The sequence below is a fragment of the Anticarsia gemmatalis genome, chromosome 15 (assembly GCF_050436995.1).
Source record: "Anticarsia gemmatalis isolate Benzon Research Colony breed Stoneville strain chromosome 15, ilAntGemm2 primary, whole genome shotgun sequence".
In the NCBI taxonomy this organism is placed as follows: domain Eukaryota; kingdom Metazoa; phylum Arthropoda; class Insecta; order Lepidoptera; family Erebidae; genus Anticarsia; species Anticarsia gemmatalis.
Window position 1 is genome coordinate 4,515,505 of NC_134759.1, and position 18,537 is coordinate 4,534,041.

The 18,537-nt window shown below is 34.4% G+C and overlaps 1 protein-coding gene across 1 annotated transcript in view; it reads left to right on the plus strand.

Annotated features, from left to right (window-relative positions):
- LOC142978876 (adipokinetic hormone/corazonin-related peptide receptor variant I-like) overlaps positions 1–18,537 on the plus strand; it is a 133,051-nt gene that overhangs the window by 53,534 nt on the left and 60,980 nt on the right. Inside the window, exon 2 of the mRNA XM_076123481.1 lies at positions 6,080–6,201. Coding sequence (XP_075979596.1) covers positions 6,080–6,201 — 122 coding nt within the window. The remainder of the gene's footprint in view (positions 1–6,079; positions 6,202–18,537) is intronic.

Here is an 18,537-nt window from a genome sequence, read left to right on the forward strand (position 1 = left end):
CTACAACTATCAACTACCGACTAGCTATGGAGAAATTTTGTATAAAAATATAATCAGCGCCTCTGACGAGCGTCGTAGTAACTATTTTGGCAGTACATTGTAAGTGTCAAAATTTCGATACTCGATGGTAACGACTGTACAGAATCGCGCTACTGTTTTTTTTTTTTTTTTAAAAAGACTACTCCCGCACTAAGAATTTCTCTTGTGTCGCGGGGACTTTTACAAACATACAAACAACGGACACAAAGCACAACCAAGACCCGAAACAATTATTTGTGGATCGCACAAATAATTGTCCCGTGTGGGAATCGAACCCACGACCTCCCGGTGCATTGGTATCGGCGTGGCGACCTAAACCACTGCGCCACGGAGGCAGTCAGTGTTATATCTAATGTAAAATGAAATATTTGGTTCAATTATTTAAGAAACTTATTAAAACATTTTGGTATCGGAATACGAGCTATATACCTATAAACATAAATGGACCATAGAGGTTGCATCACCGGATGACATTGCTAACTATGTTTGGTTATATACGTTCAATTTCCGGAATGACAAGGTTACAGCGTCACATAACGCTCAAAGGACGGTGTGTCAATATTTTATGGGAAAAGTCTTAAGAGTGGGGTATTTGGGATAGTAACCAAAAATTGCGAAAGTACCCTAATCTTTCCTTAACTGTCGTAAAACGTAGGAAAATCCAGTAATTGTATTATTAAAATAACATGGTATTTTCAAAACAGTATTCCAACGACTATAATAAATCGTCTTCTTTCTTATTACTTGGTAATACAACATTTATTGCCAACCATTTGCATCGCTGTTTGGGCTCCGACCGCGTTAAACTCAAAACTACGGAATTCATAGTAGCGATCCTTGAGAATGTCAGTCAAGCATAAGTATATTATATTAAAATATTTTAAATTTATTTTTATTTCACTAACAAGTCTAGCCACAAATATATCCAATTTCATTATGTAAATGAATTTCCCCACGGGTATACGTATCTTCAATCTCTTATTCATTGAAGACAAAATCTTGCATACATTTTATCTCAAATGTAAACATAGAATGCTCCAGTGTACAATATACTTAATTTGAGATTCAATTGCAGAATCCTTACTAATGTTGTTGATGTGAAGGTGTGGTTGTTTGTTTGTCCATTTTCACGTGAATACGGCTTAACCGAGATTAATGAAAATTAGCATGGTTACATGTATATAGGTTATTACCCGGAGGTGGACAATGCATTTATTTTTTAAACTCAAGCGCATAGTGTCTGAAATAGAGGTGAAACCTTTATTTAGCGCGTGCGGAGTTACTAATATGCTAGTCTTACAAATATTATAAAAGCAAAAGTTTTGTTACCAAATCACAACAAAACTATTCAGATGATTTTGATAAAATATAGTACACAAATAGTTTATAACCACTGTTACAACATCGGATATTTTTAAACCCGGGAACTATTTTCATGCGGCCAAAATCGCGGATACAAATTAGTCTTGTAAACATTTTATCTTAAGTCATTGTATACACAGTAGGCTCCGTAGTACAATTCAAGATTCAACTGCAGATTTTATAAGTGGTTGATAACATTGTCTGTAACTAGGTCAAACTCGTGATGAGTTAAAACAATGTATACAACGCCTTAGATACTTTATCGTCGTTACTGTGTTGAACATTTGATTGTACATCGTTAATAAATCGGTAGGCTTATTTTGTTTTTAATTATTTATGGGCTATTATTTAACGTAAAACATCAGTATCGCAATTCTCTGCTGTCGGTATTGTCGAGTCTCGAGAGTTTGACATTTTAAAATGTACCTACTGCCAAAATAGTTCTTACGACCTCCAGTAGAGATCTTAAACAGATTTTCGTGTCAAATTTCCGATACCTAGCCGGTTGTCGGTAGTCGATAGTAGTAGAGTATTGAGCTTTTGTTCTAAATTTTAAACACCATTAAATATTCCTACATACAATCGTTTTATATTATTATACTGATTTTCTTAAAATATTTTGTTGAATTGTTTTGTTAAAATTAATGATTAAATCACAACGAAACGGTCAGTTGGATATGTTCATGCAATACTTCACTATTTTATTTTCTTATTTAAGTACTTTTGTATAATCATTATTGTAAGGACTAGTTTGTATTCCTTATCCCCGTTTTCTGAGTACATTTAGCGGTAGTTTATCTATTCAATAGCGTTTTTTTTGTATGAGTTTTAACGCTATTGAATAGATGAAACTGAATGAAACTGCTGCTTAATGTACCTCAGAAACCGGAGATTAAACGTATAGGTGTGTGTCTTGACAGTCGAGTATCCACCCTCATTTCATATCTTGCACTAAAGCAAAGAGAAAGTTTCGGATATGTCTTATTCTAAGAACTGTTGTATTGAACACTCTCACAAGAAATTTTATAATAAACTTAACATTTATCTCTAGAAAACAATAAGCTTTATGTATATTATTTTCTTCGAAGAACACTATAAAGTAATAATGGTGATATAGTCACTGCGTCGCAATAGTTGTAGCGCCGCGTGTGGCGGGTTTGAATCCCACCCGAGACAAATATTTGTGTGATAAGCACGAGTTTTTTATTCTGAGCCTGGTTGTAATTTTATCATCTCCTCATATAAGTATGTATTTAGACGTACATAAGTATGTTAATCAGTTATTTAGTTACCTTGGTCTCTGCTTAGTTTGGAATCAGATGACTGTGTGTGATTTTTCCCAAAATATTTGTTTATTTATTTATTTAATACAACTAAAAGGCTCCATAGCGTATTCCTTAAAACTGTACACAACAATTAGTTTAATTGTAGGTGTCTAAACCAGGTCTTACTTTACCATAGCAGAAAGAAAAACATAATTAATACAATAATGTTATAACTTATGTGTTTTTACTATTTTGGAAAACATGGAGCAGGCATATTTAGAAATCCATATTATCAAGCTTTCAATCTGAGTAGAGCATTAGGTTCTTGTTCAAATTACGGTTAGGCTGGCTTAGGTACTGTGAAAATAACTACCTAGTAGTCACTAGAATTACGTAACTAGCTATATCGCAAGGCTAACTGTAGAACGATTCTCTACAATTGGAACCATCGTGTATCGAGAGATTGACATTTTAAATGTACTGAAAAATAGTTTCTACAACGCCCGCTAGAGGCGCCGATCAGATTGCCATACAATTTTCGATAGCTAGCCGGTTGTCAGTAGACGATAGTGGTAGAGAATCGCGGTGCTGATTACAAAGTATTAAGTGACTCGCACCTACATTTGAATAAATAGATGAAAAAAACTCAACGAGTTTACAGACGCTCAAATTCCTTTTCCTTTCCTAATTCTTTAAACGACTATCAAGAATCGTATATTTTCTACAAAAAGGAGCCTCACGCCAACACTCTAAGAAATTCAGTTTATTTCGTACCTAAAATAACAGAAACTAATTCCTACTAAGTCCTAAGCTGGCCAACTTTCATCACTTAACAAGAAAGTCTGTATAGTAATTTATTGTTTGTTTGCAGACCTTGTTACCAAAAATCCCAAAGTCAATTTTCTTTGATAAAGTCGGATTATCAAGTCGACAGAAATTGTTTTGCGAAAATTTACCGAAAAATCGTTTATGTATTTTCTTAGGTAATTGTATTTTTTACCTTTAGTATTTGGTAGACATTTTATATATTCTTCTTCTTGTTGTATGGTTAGTGGTCAACCTAGTGTCAAAGTTGTTCAAGCCGCCCAAAGGCCTTTGACGTGACGCTTAACGATTGTTATCTTAAACAACCGGGACTGACTTTTTACGTGCCCTCCGAAGCACGGAGACGCCCTGTTCAAATACTGCAATGCGGTCACCCATCTATGGAATGACCGCGCCAAGGTTTGCTTAACCCACAGATCGTTTACTGTTACTGGCTACGGGCGCCTTAATTTATATATGAACTTTCTTACTAATTAAAGCCGTGTAAGATCATAAGGGCTTTAATGTGCGTTGACAACTATCTAAGGACCACAATTTTTTACATCGTTTCTTTGTTAAAATACTGATGTTTAATTTGTTGTTGTTGTCAAAGCAGCAACGTAAAGAGACATAGTACGCATGCAGATACAATATACAGTGTTTTGTCTTCCTCATTCTACTGTTTCAAAATACATATAAAATGACAATAAACGATGTTTAGACAGACAGTTATATATATAGGAACAACATATTTTCATTATAATATTCGTAATTTTAATAGCATTTAGGGACAAGGTCACCATTTGACGGTCACATTTGCAAACACTTATTAACTTGCCAGTGTGAGAAATTTCTTTTAGAATCCAATAACAGACTTTTTAACTCAAGTAGAGATTTCATGGAAATGAAGACCCTTTTTCTAGTAACCGAGAAGTTTTCTGCTAACATGATTATTGCTTAGTCTTAATCAGTATAATATCTTAGTCAAAAAGTATTAAAAACAATTTTATTTAGTAGAAGGGTTCTACAACATTTTGCAATATTTAAGCCCTGTATGATGTTTTTTTTGGCACTTAGTCTTGTCGATACCTATATATCCTCGTTTTGTAATCTGTTAAGATTATACCAGAATATAATGCTGTCTATTTCAAGAAAAATACTTGTCAGTTTAGTTACTATCCTTAGCTTTGGTCTCCCCACGCTTCGTCTTAGAGGCTTTAAATACTAATTACCTTATAATATTAGCTCAAAATTCCCATTGTCATATTCTCGTATTGCAAGACTACTGCTAAGTCAATTCAATTTACAATTACTGTTTATCGTTACTTTAAATCGTGGTACTAAATGAAAATTAACTCGGTCCTTGAATTGCCTAAAATGGCGACTGTATCTCTAAAATTACTTTAATTACTTAAAAGTCTTACCTGTCTTGAAATTGTCTGAAGTACGGTCAAAAGAAATAAAAGTTAATGGACATTTTAGAACCCATTTATGGAATTGTAATGGATTTGAAAATAGGTTTACGGAGTATTTGTCACTTACAAGATACACTGGCTGTTACGAGATAAACTACGTTTTTTAATCAAGAAATAAAAGTGACGTTTTTTTGGCAATACGCTTTTTTAAAAGGTAAAACGTTATTGCGTTGTTTTATTTTTGAGTAATTTTATCTACAGTTAGGGCCAAAATTATGTAAACATTGCAGTGATACACAGTTACATTTTATTAAAGCCATTTATTTTTGTTACACATAAAGAAACATCACAAATACAGAACTTAATAACTAGTCAGTACATTTATGTGCAACAAAGGGCTACAGCTCAGTATACGCTGTGCTAAGCACAGCACTGATTTTCAGCTGCCCCTAACAAAACCTTTAATATTGCACGCGACAAAAAAGAAAAACTACAACATTGAAATTACTACCTACTGTATATAAACGTCAAGCAGTTTTACAATCACTAGGTATTGCGTGTTGCCCAAGTAATAGATTGAAAAAAAAATCTTTGGCTGAAAGTGATTTTACATTGTTAACCTTCTACAGCATTTAAGTCTGTCAACCGCAGACTGTCGCCGCCGTGCGAGCTATTCATACAGCTATATTTGATATATTTCTGTAGAAAGCTAAAGGCTACTCTCCCACGCAATGTACTACCGGAAGATGTTGACGACACATTTGTGGACTGACGGATTTTGAATGCACATACGTACACTAAGGAAAAATTGGACCTGTTCTTGTATAGTATTCTGCAAGATAATATAGATTTATAATAATGATTTAAGTAATCAATGCCGGTCAACATCAATAACTTTATGAGTTTATCCTAGTCTTGTTAAATTATTAAGTTCTACTTTAGCAGTTCCTGGCATTTTACAGAAAGTAGCAAGGCATTTGCTACTACATAGGTTACTTAATTAGCCTGTTTCTGTAACAATAACGGATCATGCGATTTTCTTTTTTATTCATCATTATTATCACTGCTTCGAATATCGTATGTTACAGTCTAAGGATAATATTCGTCATACAAATAACAATCATATTGTACCACTGCTAATAAACCAAAAAATAAACTAAAGTTTTACTGATTATGTGTATTTTTTTGTTTCAGATTGGTTGGAGAACAACTAACGCATGGCTGGCTGGCAACCTTGCCTGCAAGTTCTTCTTAGTTCTAAGAGCGTTTGGATTGTACCTGTCTTCCAATGTGCTGGTCTGCATATCACTTGATAGGTAATATTACTTACTTTTACTTCATTGGTTAGACATTTTTTTGTTGCTAGTATTTATATTTTTCATAAGAGGCCTTTGTTTAGCAGTGGGATGCGTAAAGGGCTATAAAAATGCAGATTTTCTTACCTTTTTAGAGATACCTAATAGATCTAGAGGTCACAGAAAATTCCTTAATCTTACTATTTAGATTTTACATTAAAAGCTTACGTTATAAAACAACGAAGGGTTGATTTTATTTTGGCGTAATATGATTTTAATAATTGGACGGTTGATCCTTATCCCAAAAGGACGAAAGAAATAAGAATTACTTTATCGTTGGCCCACAGTGTGATGACCCATTGAAATAAAAGAATATCGTTTTTTTTTAAATAGAGAGCTCAATTCTGTCACCCCAATGATACTCGTATTTTAAATTATTTAAGCGTTAAATCTGTATTGAAATTGAAAATACGATCGCCCGACTAAAAACTAACTTTTAGTCGGATTGAAATAAATTCAGTAAACAATATTTAATACGTGACTTAACACGAAACTAAACTTGTTTCAAAATAAATTGAATAGCTGACAGTAAAAGATAATTAATTGCCTTAGTTTTTGAGAGAAAGTCTTTGATATATTTTTAAAGACAACTCCTGCTCTTGTGTCCCCGCGACACAAATGAAATTTTTAAATTGCTGTTGTGTCGCGGAGACTCTTACAAACATAAAATGATGGATACAAAGTACAACCAGACCAGAAAGAATGTGGATAATACAAATGTTTAGTCAGTGTAGTTCAATTTAAGAATCGAACCCACGACCTCCCGTCAAACGGGTAGTGGCGTGGCGACCACCTTAACCACTGGGGCACGGAGGTCGTCAATTTGAAAATGCTTTCTTCCTTCAGAAATATATTTAGACAACAATTAGACAGTTTGAAGATGTCTTCAGCAAATGAGAGAAACTTTTTAATCAATATTTTAATCAAACTATAATTATAACCATCTTTTGATATTTAGGTTGGGGAAAAAGTCTTTTCGCATTATATGAATTTGTAATAAAATCTCTTTGGCTACAAGAATCACAAATGAGTACACGGTTCATTAGGTTTCTTTCAGTGAGCTCGTGAGGTACCCAAATATCGAGCTTTTTTGTATAGAGAAAAGATTTTATTATAAGTTTATACATACTATGTATTATGCGAAAAGACTTTTTCCCTGACCTAATATTTTCACAATAAAGTATGACTTTTAAGAATTATTGTCCAATTCCTAATATTCTGTTAGCAAATGAATTATTTCCGCTTTGCTTAAAGCTGTACGGTTCCACAAAATTGACGACAGTTATTCGATATCAGTCTTAAGTTATGCGATCGCTCCTTCAAAATGTGTATTCATACGAGTCGATTTAATCTTTCAGAGACACGAGCCAAAACACGTGTAAATGTACACGTGTATATTCTGTAAACAAAATATTGACTTCCAGATTTTAATAATCAAAAAACGTAACATTACTTTTCAAGAATATTTTCGCTTGTGAAAATATGGTAATGTTCTTGAAACATTTCAAGTTCATCATAAAATCAAATGAGGTTTTCGAGACGGTAATAAAGATGAAGATGTTATCCGACGTGTATTTTATAAGAAATTGTTGTTTCCTGTAGGCGTTGAGAAAAATACCGTAATGGTGTTTCATCAAATGTAGGTTTTATATCAAAGATTTTACCAAGAATTCATTACTTTCTATTTTTTTGGTCTTTACTGAAGGCGTACAGAAAAATAGCAAACCCGGCCGTTTTACAATTTAAAGAATTTTTACAGTAACAAAAATGAAAGTAAATAATGCGATTTTTTAGCTAAAGTAGTCACCAAAAAAAAACCGTTAATGTGTTTTATTAACCCGTTACTGTCCCACTGCAGGGCAAGGGAAGAAACAAGAACAAAAGTGTTTAACTGAAATGAAAACCCTCAATTTTCGTGTAGTTGTAGAAGTTAAACACATCGTTTATACATTGTCTATTCTTAGCTGTCTTAGCCGTCCTACAAAACGTGACAGAAAAGCCCCAGTCACTGACAACAAATACTTATTTATGTCAACAGAATTAAAAAGATAAACAATGTTAGTCCATTACAATGTATCTCTTTATAGAACGGAAATCTCAAGCAAAAAACACGACGTTTAAAGAATTTGCTTTTTATTGTCATCCGTATAATTGAGTTAAAAGGTTTCACAAACACACTCAAGATGTCTGTAAACAGTAATTGAAGGTCTATTATTTCAACAAAGTTGCGCGGTTTTAACAGAGTCTCTGTGGTTCGATGCTTAGGTTGGGCAAAAAACTATTGGTCTTTTCTAATTTATGTCAGAATATTTACCAATAGTGGCCTGGAGTTTGCTAACGTGTTCAGCTAATAGCAAGCTCGTCCACTATTACTTGGGAATTTCATTGGTTATGACGAATCGTGGGAGCATATACCTATTTTTTACTTGTAATTTCATAAATATTATGTCTGTATATATTTATTTCGGTCTGAGAATTGGTTCTAGGAATCTTTCGGTAATACTAATAAACAACTATTCATTCAAGTCCAATAGGTTTTATTTGTTGTTATGAATGAACTCATTTATAACATACGTATACGAGAAACAAATCTTAGAGACGGTTTATAACATACTACTGGTAATAAAGAAGTAAGTAATAAATCAAATTTTATACGTAGGAGGAGCTCGTGGTTAAGGAACAACAACCACTCGGATCGATTTGCCAGGTTAAGCTACGCTTGCCGAGGTTGGTCAGAGGATGGGTGACCTAATTATGCATACCGAGATCCTCCGTGTTTTGGAAGGCACGTTAAATTGTAGGTTCCGCCTGTGTTTTTAAAGATCTTTGACAGTTGCTACCTATAGACAGAAGCTTAATAGTCTGACAAAGCAGTCTTACCGAAGGGTATCGTGTTATAGCCCAAATAACGGGTTTGTGGAAGTCCGATAGACAGTCTTTTCATGTAAAACGGTATTCAGCTGAATCCGGTGAGATTGAAAGCCGTTGCCAATATATGTAGTTGTATGAAATACATGTCTGATATAATATAATATTAACATATAGAACATAATATAAAGTTGTATTAACCACCGGTTCCAATATATTTCAGACACGAGCAAATCTTTGGAAAGTAATCATGTCTTGAGAGATCGAACCGGCGTGGGAGCCCAAAGGCTTTAGGTTATATGTACAAATCTTACTGTAAACTTAGTGATACAATATTGAAATCAAGTTTGCACCTCAGAACAGAAACTAAATGGGCGCTTTAAGCTTTAATAGTTATCGTGTATTACGTAAGGGAATAAGTTTGAATACATAGTTCTACAACTTAGTAAAGAGCCTTGTATGAAAGGTACTGGCACTCATAGCCAATTGCGCTTACTAGTCGGTAAGTGATTTCTGTGTTAAACAATACTCGGCGCGGTCATTCTATAGATAGGTGACCGCTTAGTGGTATTTGATCTGAGCGTCTCCGTGTTTCGGAGGTTTTTATTTGACACGTTAGTTGTTGTCTACTAAGATAACACTCGTTTAGCCATGACAAAAGGCCTGTTGGGTAGCTTGAACATCTTTGATACTAGATTAACCTTGGAGGTATACTAAATTTAGAAATTAGAACAGCACGCTGATAATATAGCTACTCTATTTCGGTAATACGTACATAGCATGACTAATTTTAATCTAGATAAATAGTCCTTCCCGAGGCTCTCTACTAAGTTGTCAGCATATAGTTTCCAGGATTTCAGACAACTCAAGTATTTACTACCACATTAAGCTAGCGGGCACTTTTCGAACAAACGTATGTATGTGTGTATGAGCCGAAGGGCTTGACACGTAATGTGGTGATCGTAATAATTGATATTTGCTGGCGGCATACTCACACGTCAAAAATACGTGGGTTTCGCTACTGGCTCAGTGTGTAATAACACTATATCGTTGCGTGTAATAGTTTATATCTATAGTTGAAATCAGTAGCTCGATTGTCTAATACTATCGACTATGGACAACCGGCTCGTCATCGAAAAAAAAATGTATGAAAATCTAATCAGCGCCTCTGACGGGCGTCGTGTGTACTATTTTGGCAGTACATTCTAAATGTCAAACTTTCGATACTGGACAGTACCGAGTTTACAGAGACGCGCAACAGTACATAAAGTATGAGTACCTTATTTCACTTGATTCATTTTCGCTTACAGCAGCTAACCTTATTAGTGGAATCATTTTTTATCAGAAACCAGTTTCTGATCAAAAATGATTCCACCAATAAGGTTAGCTAATAAGGTTGGCTCCAGAGCCATGAGGGTAAATTAAACGGTGTTGAGATTTTAATTTAAATATATAGGGTGTTTTGTGTATGATGTGTTTGTGTATGCAGTGTGTTTTTCATCATCATCATCTCATCAATTGGACGTCGTCTGCTGACCATAGGCCTCCCCTATAGATTTCCAGTGTGACCGATCTGATGCTAATTAAATCACTTTTACGTATCCTCAAATATCTTATGTACACTATAGAAATAGAAAATTAAGTACCCAATAAAAATACCGAAATTTCTAATTGCTACACAATTACTACAAAAAATTCTCTAGAGATTTCATAAAGAACAAAATTGGTTGTAGAGTGAATTAATATCGTCTCCACGGCGATAGACTTCGATTACAAACTTATTGACCTTTTTGATTGGGTTTCAGCAACTATTCTGTCATTAAAAGGTGCCTTTGCAAAGTTCAGCAATACATAACTATTTATTAACTGGGTCGATGGTGGCCGTAAAGTCGTCATATAGGTATTGAGTTATGTGCTAATTTTATAACTTTTGATCTATTAATAACATACGTTTGAATTAAAAGCTATGACCGAAGTAAATAATAAGTAAATAGAATTCACTTGCGTAGGAGGGGTATGTTTAGACTACTCCGCTCCGGCCGTATTATATTGAATGTTTATTTCTAAACAGTTCAATTGACTATCGTAGAAGGCTCTAATCAAAGTCTAATATAAAAATCTCAAAGAGGTAAAGTAAGTCGTTGGTGGTTCAATACATACATAATATCACGCCTTTTTCTCCTAGAGGTAGGCAGAGACCAAAGAACGCCACTTGGTACGGCACAAACTTCCCTTACCTCATTCCCATCCATTCATTTTGTCATACAGGATTTCTTTATTGCAGTTCGATTTCCCCGTATTTATTACTTTTATTAAAAACAAAAACGGAAATAAATATCTTTCATCAAAAACTACGTCATAGCTATCTACCGTAATCTGAATGTGATTGCTGGTTGCACAGAACGATTTTTATTTTACAGTCTCTGAAAATAGCAGGCTTTATAATTTGGTTTAAAAACCGAATGCACAATTGCAAATGACATGACTGGCATTTTGTATTCAGCCGCAGAAATTATATTGTTAAAAAAAAGTTTTAACTGTGAAATTTAATCAATTTTTTTAAGAAATTTAAATGCTGTGTCCCAGTCAGATACAGTTTGACAAAGTTTAAACGAATTGTTATCAGTGTTTGGAACTATGAAACCCTCGACGCGAAACCGCTTACCTAAAGAATGTCATTCAGCAAATATGCCAAGTGAAACTCTAGAAAGTAAGACTAAACATTTTGCACTCACATTTTACAAAAGTTGTTTGATGTTGTATTACGTCATATATGACCCATTGTATCCAGAGACTAATTTTAGAGTTAATAAATCGTATTTTTGTAATCTTATACACTACAAAATTGTGTTTTTTTTTTAACCCGTGTCTCAGATCTAAACCTCAATCAGTATTCGCAAGTCACGAGACTGTTGGGATTAAAATAATTAAATTCATTAATTCGTTGGAGTCGCTTGGAGTCAATTATCAAGGAATTACATACAAGTCGAGATTAGTTCACACTCGAAGTCACAAGGAAATTGAACATATATCTTAGTAATTCACGTCAAGGATATATTCGGGTTATACTTGCTAAGGTTAACAACTTATTCACAACGTTAAGACATGATATACTGCGGTAGTAGTGGGAGTTTTTCGAAAATATGAACACGGTTGATAGGATCTAGTTTTGCAGATGAAAAATGTATATCCTGTAGAGGCCCTGTCCCGTATTTGGAAATCTTAGTATGTAGAGATATGAATAACCTTTTATGAAGGTATTAGGTATTAGGAAAGATATCTAACTGATAAATTTTCGGAAAGCATGTAAGTATTTTTACTAATTTTGCCAGGAACTAATAGCAAAAAGTCGCCCAGCGGTCTGCTACAGTAAATATAACATAATAAAAATAATTCCCTTACGTTTTATTTATTTAAAACATTAGCACAGACATTTTTTTGCAATTTGTAACGTTTTTTTTTGTGATCATAGGTTGTTCTTGTTTGAGACTGCTAAGCCAGCCCCAGATATGTGGCAATTAGAACAACGTTTTATGTGCCCTCAGAAATGTCGATTCTTAAAATCAAATACGTATGACTGATGGCTAAATAAATATTTAAAGAAGCCAAATACATTAAAATGTCTTTTTCCAAAATATATAATTTTATTCTCAAATTTTCTCACATTAAGCAGTTCTGCTGTGAAAATGAATTTGGAGAAGTGGTTTTTTTATTTTTATGCAATAGATACGTAAGTGAGACAATATTATTGAAAGTTGGTATTATCTCAAACACAGTAGAAGAAACCAATATGTGGCAAATATTGCTGACAAAAATTGACACAAGTAAAAATACGACCTTCTGACATGTTATTGTATAAAAGAAAAGGGTCCTTGAGGTCTCTTTAGTAATTCAGTCTAGTAACGACCGTCTCAATGTGCTTATCATGTAAAAGACCCAGACATATTATTAGAACACTTCTAATAATACCAACCCGTCACGCGTCGATCTCATACATATAATACGAACCAGAGTAATGGTCCTAGGTTCAAATATATTGGAAACGTGGTAGTGTATAAAAAGAATCGTCCTTATTCCCGTCATATTATGAAAGGAGCGGCCTTCGAACGAAAATACGGACATTTTTAGACTAAGCTAATAGTTTTCGCTTGGTTAGTGCGTAAGAAAGTTACATGAATTGTTTTTATAGTAACTTTTATACTACAGTCATACCCATCGCGTCCCTGCGCCTTTAATTTGCAGAAGTTGATTTGCGTTTCTTTAAAAGCTTTTATGTTTTAAACTAGCCCGATTTTCTACAGACTGTACCATGGAGTATCGAGAGTTTGACATTTTAAATATACCATAAAAATAGTTCTTACGGCCGTTAGAGACGCAGCCGCTGATCAGTAGCCCTACCATGAGTTGGCGTAGTTAAAAACTAGAGTAGTTAACGTGAGAACGCAACTACAACAGTGGGCTCAAATAGGGAAAGAATGAACGACAAAGCCAATCTACATTCACTGTTGTTTAATTTAACTACACGTTATTAAATATGGCGACCCATGGTAGCAATTTTGGTACCTTAACTATCCGCTAGAGGCGCTGTTCGAGTTTTACGAGAACTACAGTGTCTCCGGGAGACTATAGTTACCAACTCATGGTAGCGCTACAGAAGTGGTTCATGTAAAGGTTCCCGATACCTAGCCGGTCGTCAATAGGCGATATAATAGGAAATCGCCTCTCTGGTCGTTGCTCACTTTTGTAGAGAATATGACTAATTAAATAATCTGAGTATTCGAGTAATAAAACTGCGAGGTACAGCTAATGCATTACATAATTAGCAGCCTCATCTGTTAATCCAGCTGTCCTATTTCGTTTGTATCACATCTCTTTAGCTCTAATCCCCTTCTCGTCTTTAAAACCTCAAAGCAGATTTGAAATTACAACGTATGTCGAAAACTCTCCTTCGATGTTACCAAATAATTCCTGTATGTACCCAGGGATAACGAACGTAGTTCTAAAAATGGCGAAAGCTTAGTTTGGGACGTGATTGAAAGTCTGTTAAGCCAATCTGTGTTAGTAGTTTTTAAGCTATTTAGTTATTTTGTGGGCTTTATAACTACTGTTGTATGTTTTGTGGTATAATTGAATGTGGCGTAATAAAATTTTGTATCATACTATATTGGAAATGTAATTAGTACTTTTCGTTGTGGATTTAAAGCGTGGCCTAGATACGAGACATAATATCTGAAAGAGTTACATTATAAAGTAAAATAACCTACTTACATAGATGCATAAAATCACGCTTTTTTCATATAGGGTTCACAGAGGCCAAAGAACCAGACATGTTTCGATTCTTACAAACTTCCCTTATTTCATTCACAATTTCATAGCCAGTTGCGCTCACCGTTCGGTAAACGATATGTGGGTTAAGCAAACGTTGGCGCGGTCATTCTATAGACGAGTCACTGCATAGTGGTGTTTGAACTGGGCGTCTACGTGCTTTGGAGTGCACGTAAAATGTCGCTCCCAGCTTGAACAAAATTGAAACTAGGTTGACCGTACAATGAGAGAGAGAGAACTGCAAAGTGGTTGAAGTAGAAATTAATATTAAAAGGAAAGTAATAAAAAAACAGCTCATTAAAACTTTTGAACCGTAGTAAAGATGAATAGCTTCCGTACTAAACTATTCTAAAAATATTCCTAATGTCTTAGCGGAAACGTTTCACAAATAAGATTCATTGATCTGCTGATACAAAAAACCCGTATGTAGATTTCGCCGTTTGCATCTCATTTCGAATAACTAAGAAAAGGCAGTCGTAGGAAATAAATCGTTGTCGCGAATGATAGGGATCGCATTTTTGCTGAGGACAGAATAGTTCACGTTTCTCGCGATTTTTTCCGTTCCCAAGGGATTCTTGAATTATAAAGGCACGATATATTGTATACGTTCAATATTCCTCACACAATTGCGTACTATTTTATTTATGGTAAAAATACACCATCGGAACCTTAAATTAGTCTTGTGTTATGTCACAGGGATTTTTACCCACATCCACTGGAGTTGAGCTGGTCTCAATGGCCATAATCGGTCAGAAAACATCGTCATCACCTAATCTATGAAAATAAGTGTAATTTTGTACCAAAAGAATAGGTATCCAATAAGACCTCAAGAAACTACACTTTTTTTTGAGCTAAAACCTATTTCCTGGGCCGTTAAATATAGAATATCATTAAGAATAGCTAACTAATGAATATACTACATATCTAACCTGCCTCAATGGTTGCCTCAATGGCCTCGTGGAAATCAATCATAGGTCTTGAAATCAAGAGTCTCTTAATGTATCACTAAAATACTACCAATGTGCCTCAACAGTGTCTAATTAAGATTTGTCTTCCTTATTATTCCGTCAAACTTTGACATCCTAATTCATCAAATATGAAGATTCTGGAAAGTTTTGCGCCGTGTGTTTACATTCTAAAACAAAGTTTTAAAGTCTTGTTCAAACTGGAATATGCGCAGTTGGTTTAAAACCATTCTACATGGTTTGCGCTTCGGCAATTGTTATTGCGTCACTTTAAATGCGGGTGCTAAAAATAGGAACTATACGAGAGCATTTTTCAATAAACTTTTATGTAAGTAATTGAACACCCAAAAATGTTTTCATAAAATAATATTCTACTAGTTGAGTTGAAAAAAACTTGTGAGTTGTCCAAAACCAATATCATAATATAAAACTCTTCCCTTACTAAGTGACTGACCGACTGACAGACTGATAGACCACTTCTAGCCGAATCTAATTAGCGTATAAAGTGATGCTCGTGTGAAAAATCCTAAGGAAGTGTAGAGGAGCTTAATCAAAAATTCTTCCTCCCTTCCCAAAGGAGGTAAAAAGTAAGAAACTCTTTACATGAATGATCAGCATTAAGAAAACAGTTTTCCCGTTTCTACAACATATTGTGAAAACGGAAAAACTAAAGTCCATGTAATCAAAGTCGCGGGTGGCCGCTAGTATTTCATATGCTTTTAAATACGAGTACATTTCGCATATCAAATTGTTTTACTGTGAATTGCATATATTTGATTAAATTTAGTTTTGATTGTTTAAACTATATCAACGAGTCGTTTTAGAACCACTTGACACTCGTAATATTCAGAAAATTTAATTTATACTCATAGTCTGTATCAAAACTATTTTATTTCATTTTATTTTTCAACTGAATTCAAATGACGTCAAACAAACCCTTGACATAGTACTTTTGTTGACCTAATCTAAACTAATATTATAAAGCTGAAGAGTTTGTTTGTTTTTTTGATTGTTTGTTTGAACGCTCTAATCTCAGGAACTACTGGTGCTATTTGAAAAATTCATTCAGTGATAGATAGCCCATTTATTGAGGAAGGCTATAGGCTATATATCATCACGGTACGACCAATAGAAGCAGAGTAGCAATAAGAAATGTTACAAAAATGGGGAACATTTTGACCCATTCTCTCTTTTGTGACGCAAGCGAAGTTGCGCGGGTCAGCTAGTGTTTGATAAACTCAGTAGGTATACATTTTGTTTAGGAATTTGATATTTAAGTTTTAAAATTTGCCGCGATGACTTGTCTGATTAGCTAAATCATCATCGATTTTCAAGTACCTTTGTAGAACTAAAACATTGCTTAATTGGCGAAAGAAAGAAGATAACAAAGCACTATTCCATAATGTCAAAGAGTATTGATGGATTGTCAGCTTCCAGTCCATTAGTTTAAAACACTGTCATAACTTAATTCATGATTCGTGACTATTACTTAGACAGTGAAAAGCTGAGTCAGTCCTAACAATTAAACTTAATAGAATCCTTGGAGACTTCGGTTACCTAACATTCAATTAAAGCCCAAAGTTTCCAAACATCTGGTTACTGAGAATTAATTAATTTACGATGAAAAGAACAATAGTTTATTGTTATTTTAATGAGAAAAATAAGACATAATTATTGTAATTGCGATGTGGGTAGAATAATAAAAGGTCACGCTTTTGTGGTCGGCGTGACGTGAGAGCCCATAGGAATGCTCGTCAATGAAGTAAATTTTTACCGCAATTTTAATTAGTAAACAACTTTAATAATAATACGAGTACATAAGCCGATTTGTATAAGCTGGCACCTACCACGCAACCGGTCGATGGTTCGAACCCAAAATCAATGACTTTTCAAAGATGAAGGAAGGTGACGAAAAACATCGTGATGAATCTTTGCATACCTGAAAGTTCTTTGATACATTTTTGAGGGCATGCAAAGTCCCCAAATCGCACTTGGCCAGAGTGGTGGACTCATGGCCAAGTACCCATGCCCAGCAGTGAGTAAAAATAACAATATAATATAACTATGCAATACAAAGTTAAAATAACACTCAGCTACACTATAATACAGTCTCCGATTACGAATTCTGACAAAACTTACTGCAGCAAAAGTCACACAAGCTCTTACATTATGAATGGGAATTGCAAATAGAAAATCCACTGTTACGTCTATTTCAGTTCTCTAGTTACAAACTAAAGAAAAAGTTGCAAAGAACTACGTCAGAATACAGCCAACTAACATGATATTTTTCTTCTCCTGTTTTCCGCGAACCTTCACAAACTTTTATTCAATAAACTAACGACATATGAAAGCATTTCTTGGCATCGTGTTATTGACAGTGAAGGTGGGTGTGTTGTCTGTAAATGCAAAATGTCTTTTTGCCTTGAAAATGCGTTATTTATTAATTAATGCGCAATTTCGAAAAGGGCTTATGTTTTAAATGTCGGAATGTAAAGAAGTATTGTTATGCCTTTTTTCGAATTAATTATAAATTGTTGAGAGTTTGACCACGGCACCCGCATTGGATACTTAACAGCTACAGCTAGCCGGTTGTCAATTATCGATAGTCGTAGAAAACCACTTCTCTGATTTACTAAATTCTAGCTCACTAGCTCTAGATGTGTTCAGTAACTATAATATGAAATTATTTCCACAGAAACCTTCCATTTAGTTACCTTACTCCATTTTAGTTATACTGGAGTTAAACAACGCACTACTAGTTAAACAACTACAACTCTCAGTGCACACGGTACCCATTATTTTAGGAATGATTCCATTACAGTACTCGTACTAGGATTACTGCTGGCTGGCCTATATTCAAATGTAGGTCGCAATGTAGTACTTTACTGTTAATGCATGTGACAATGTAGATCAACTAAATAGTATAAAACAAAGCCTCTTTAAAAGTAGGTCTGTTTAAATGGATCATTTTTAGGGAACCCTTAGACGAGCAATAATGATGGCAATTAATATAAAGTATTGCAGTGTTGCTGACCGTTTAAGATTTATACTCGTATTGTGCAATATTATCGATAGTTTCCTTCAACAAGACGTAGTCAAAGGAATCCAAAATTGTAAAAAGATTACACAATGTTATTGC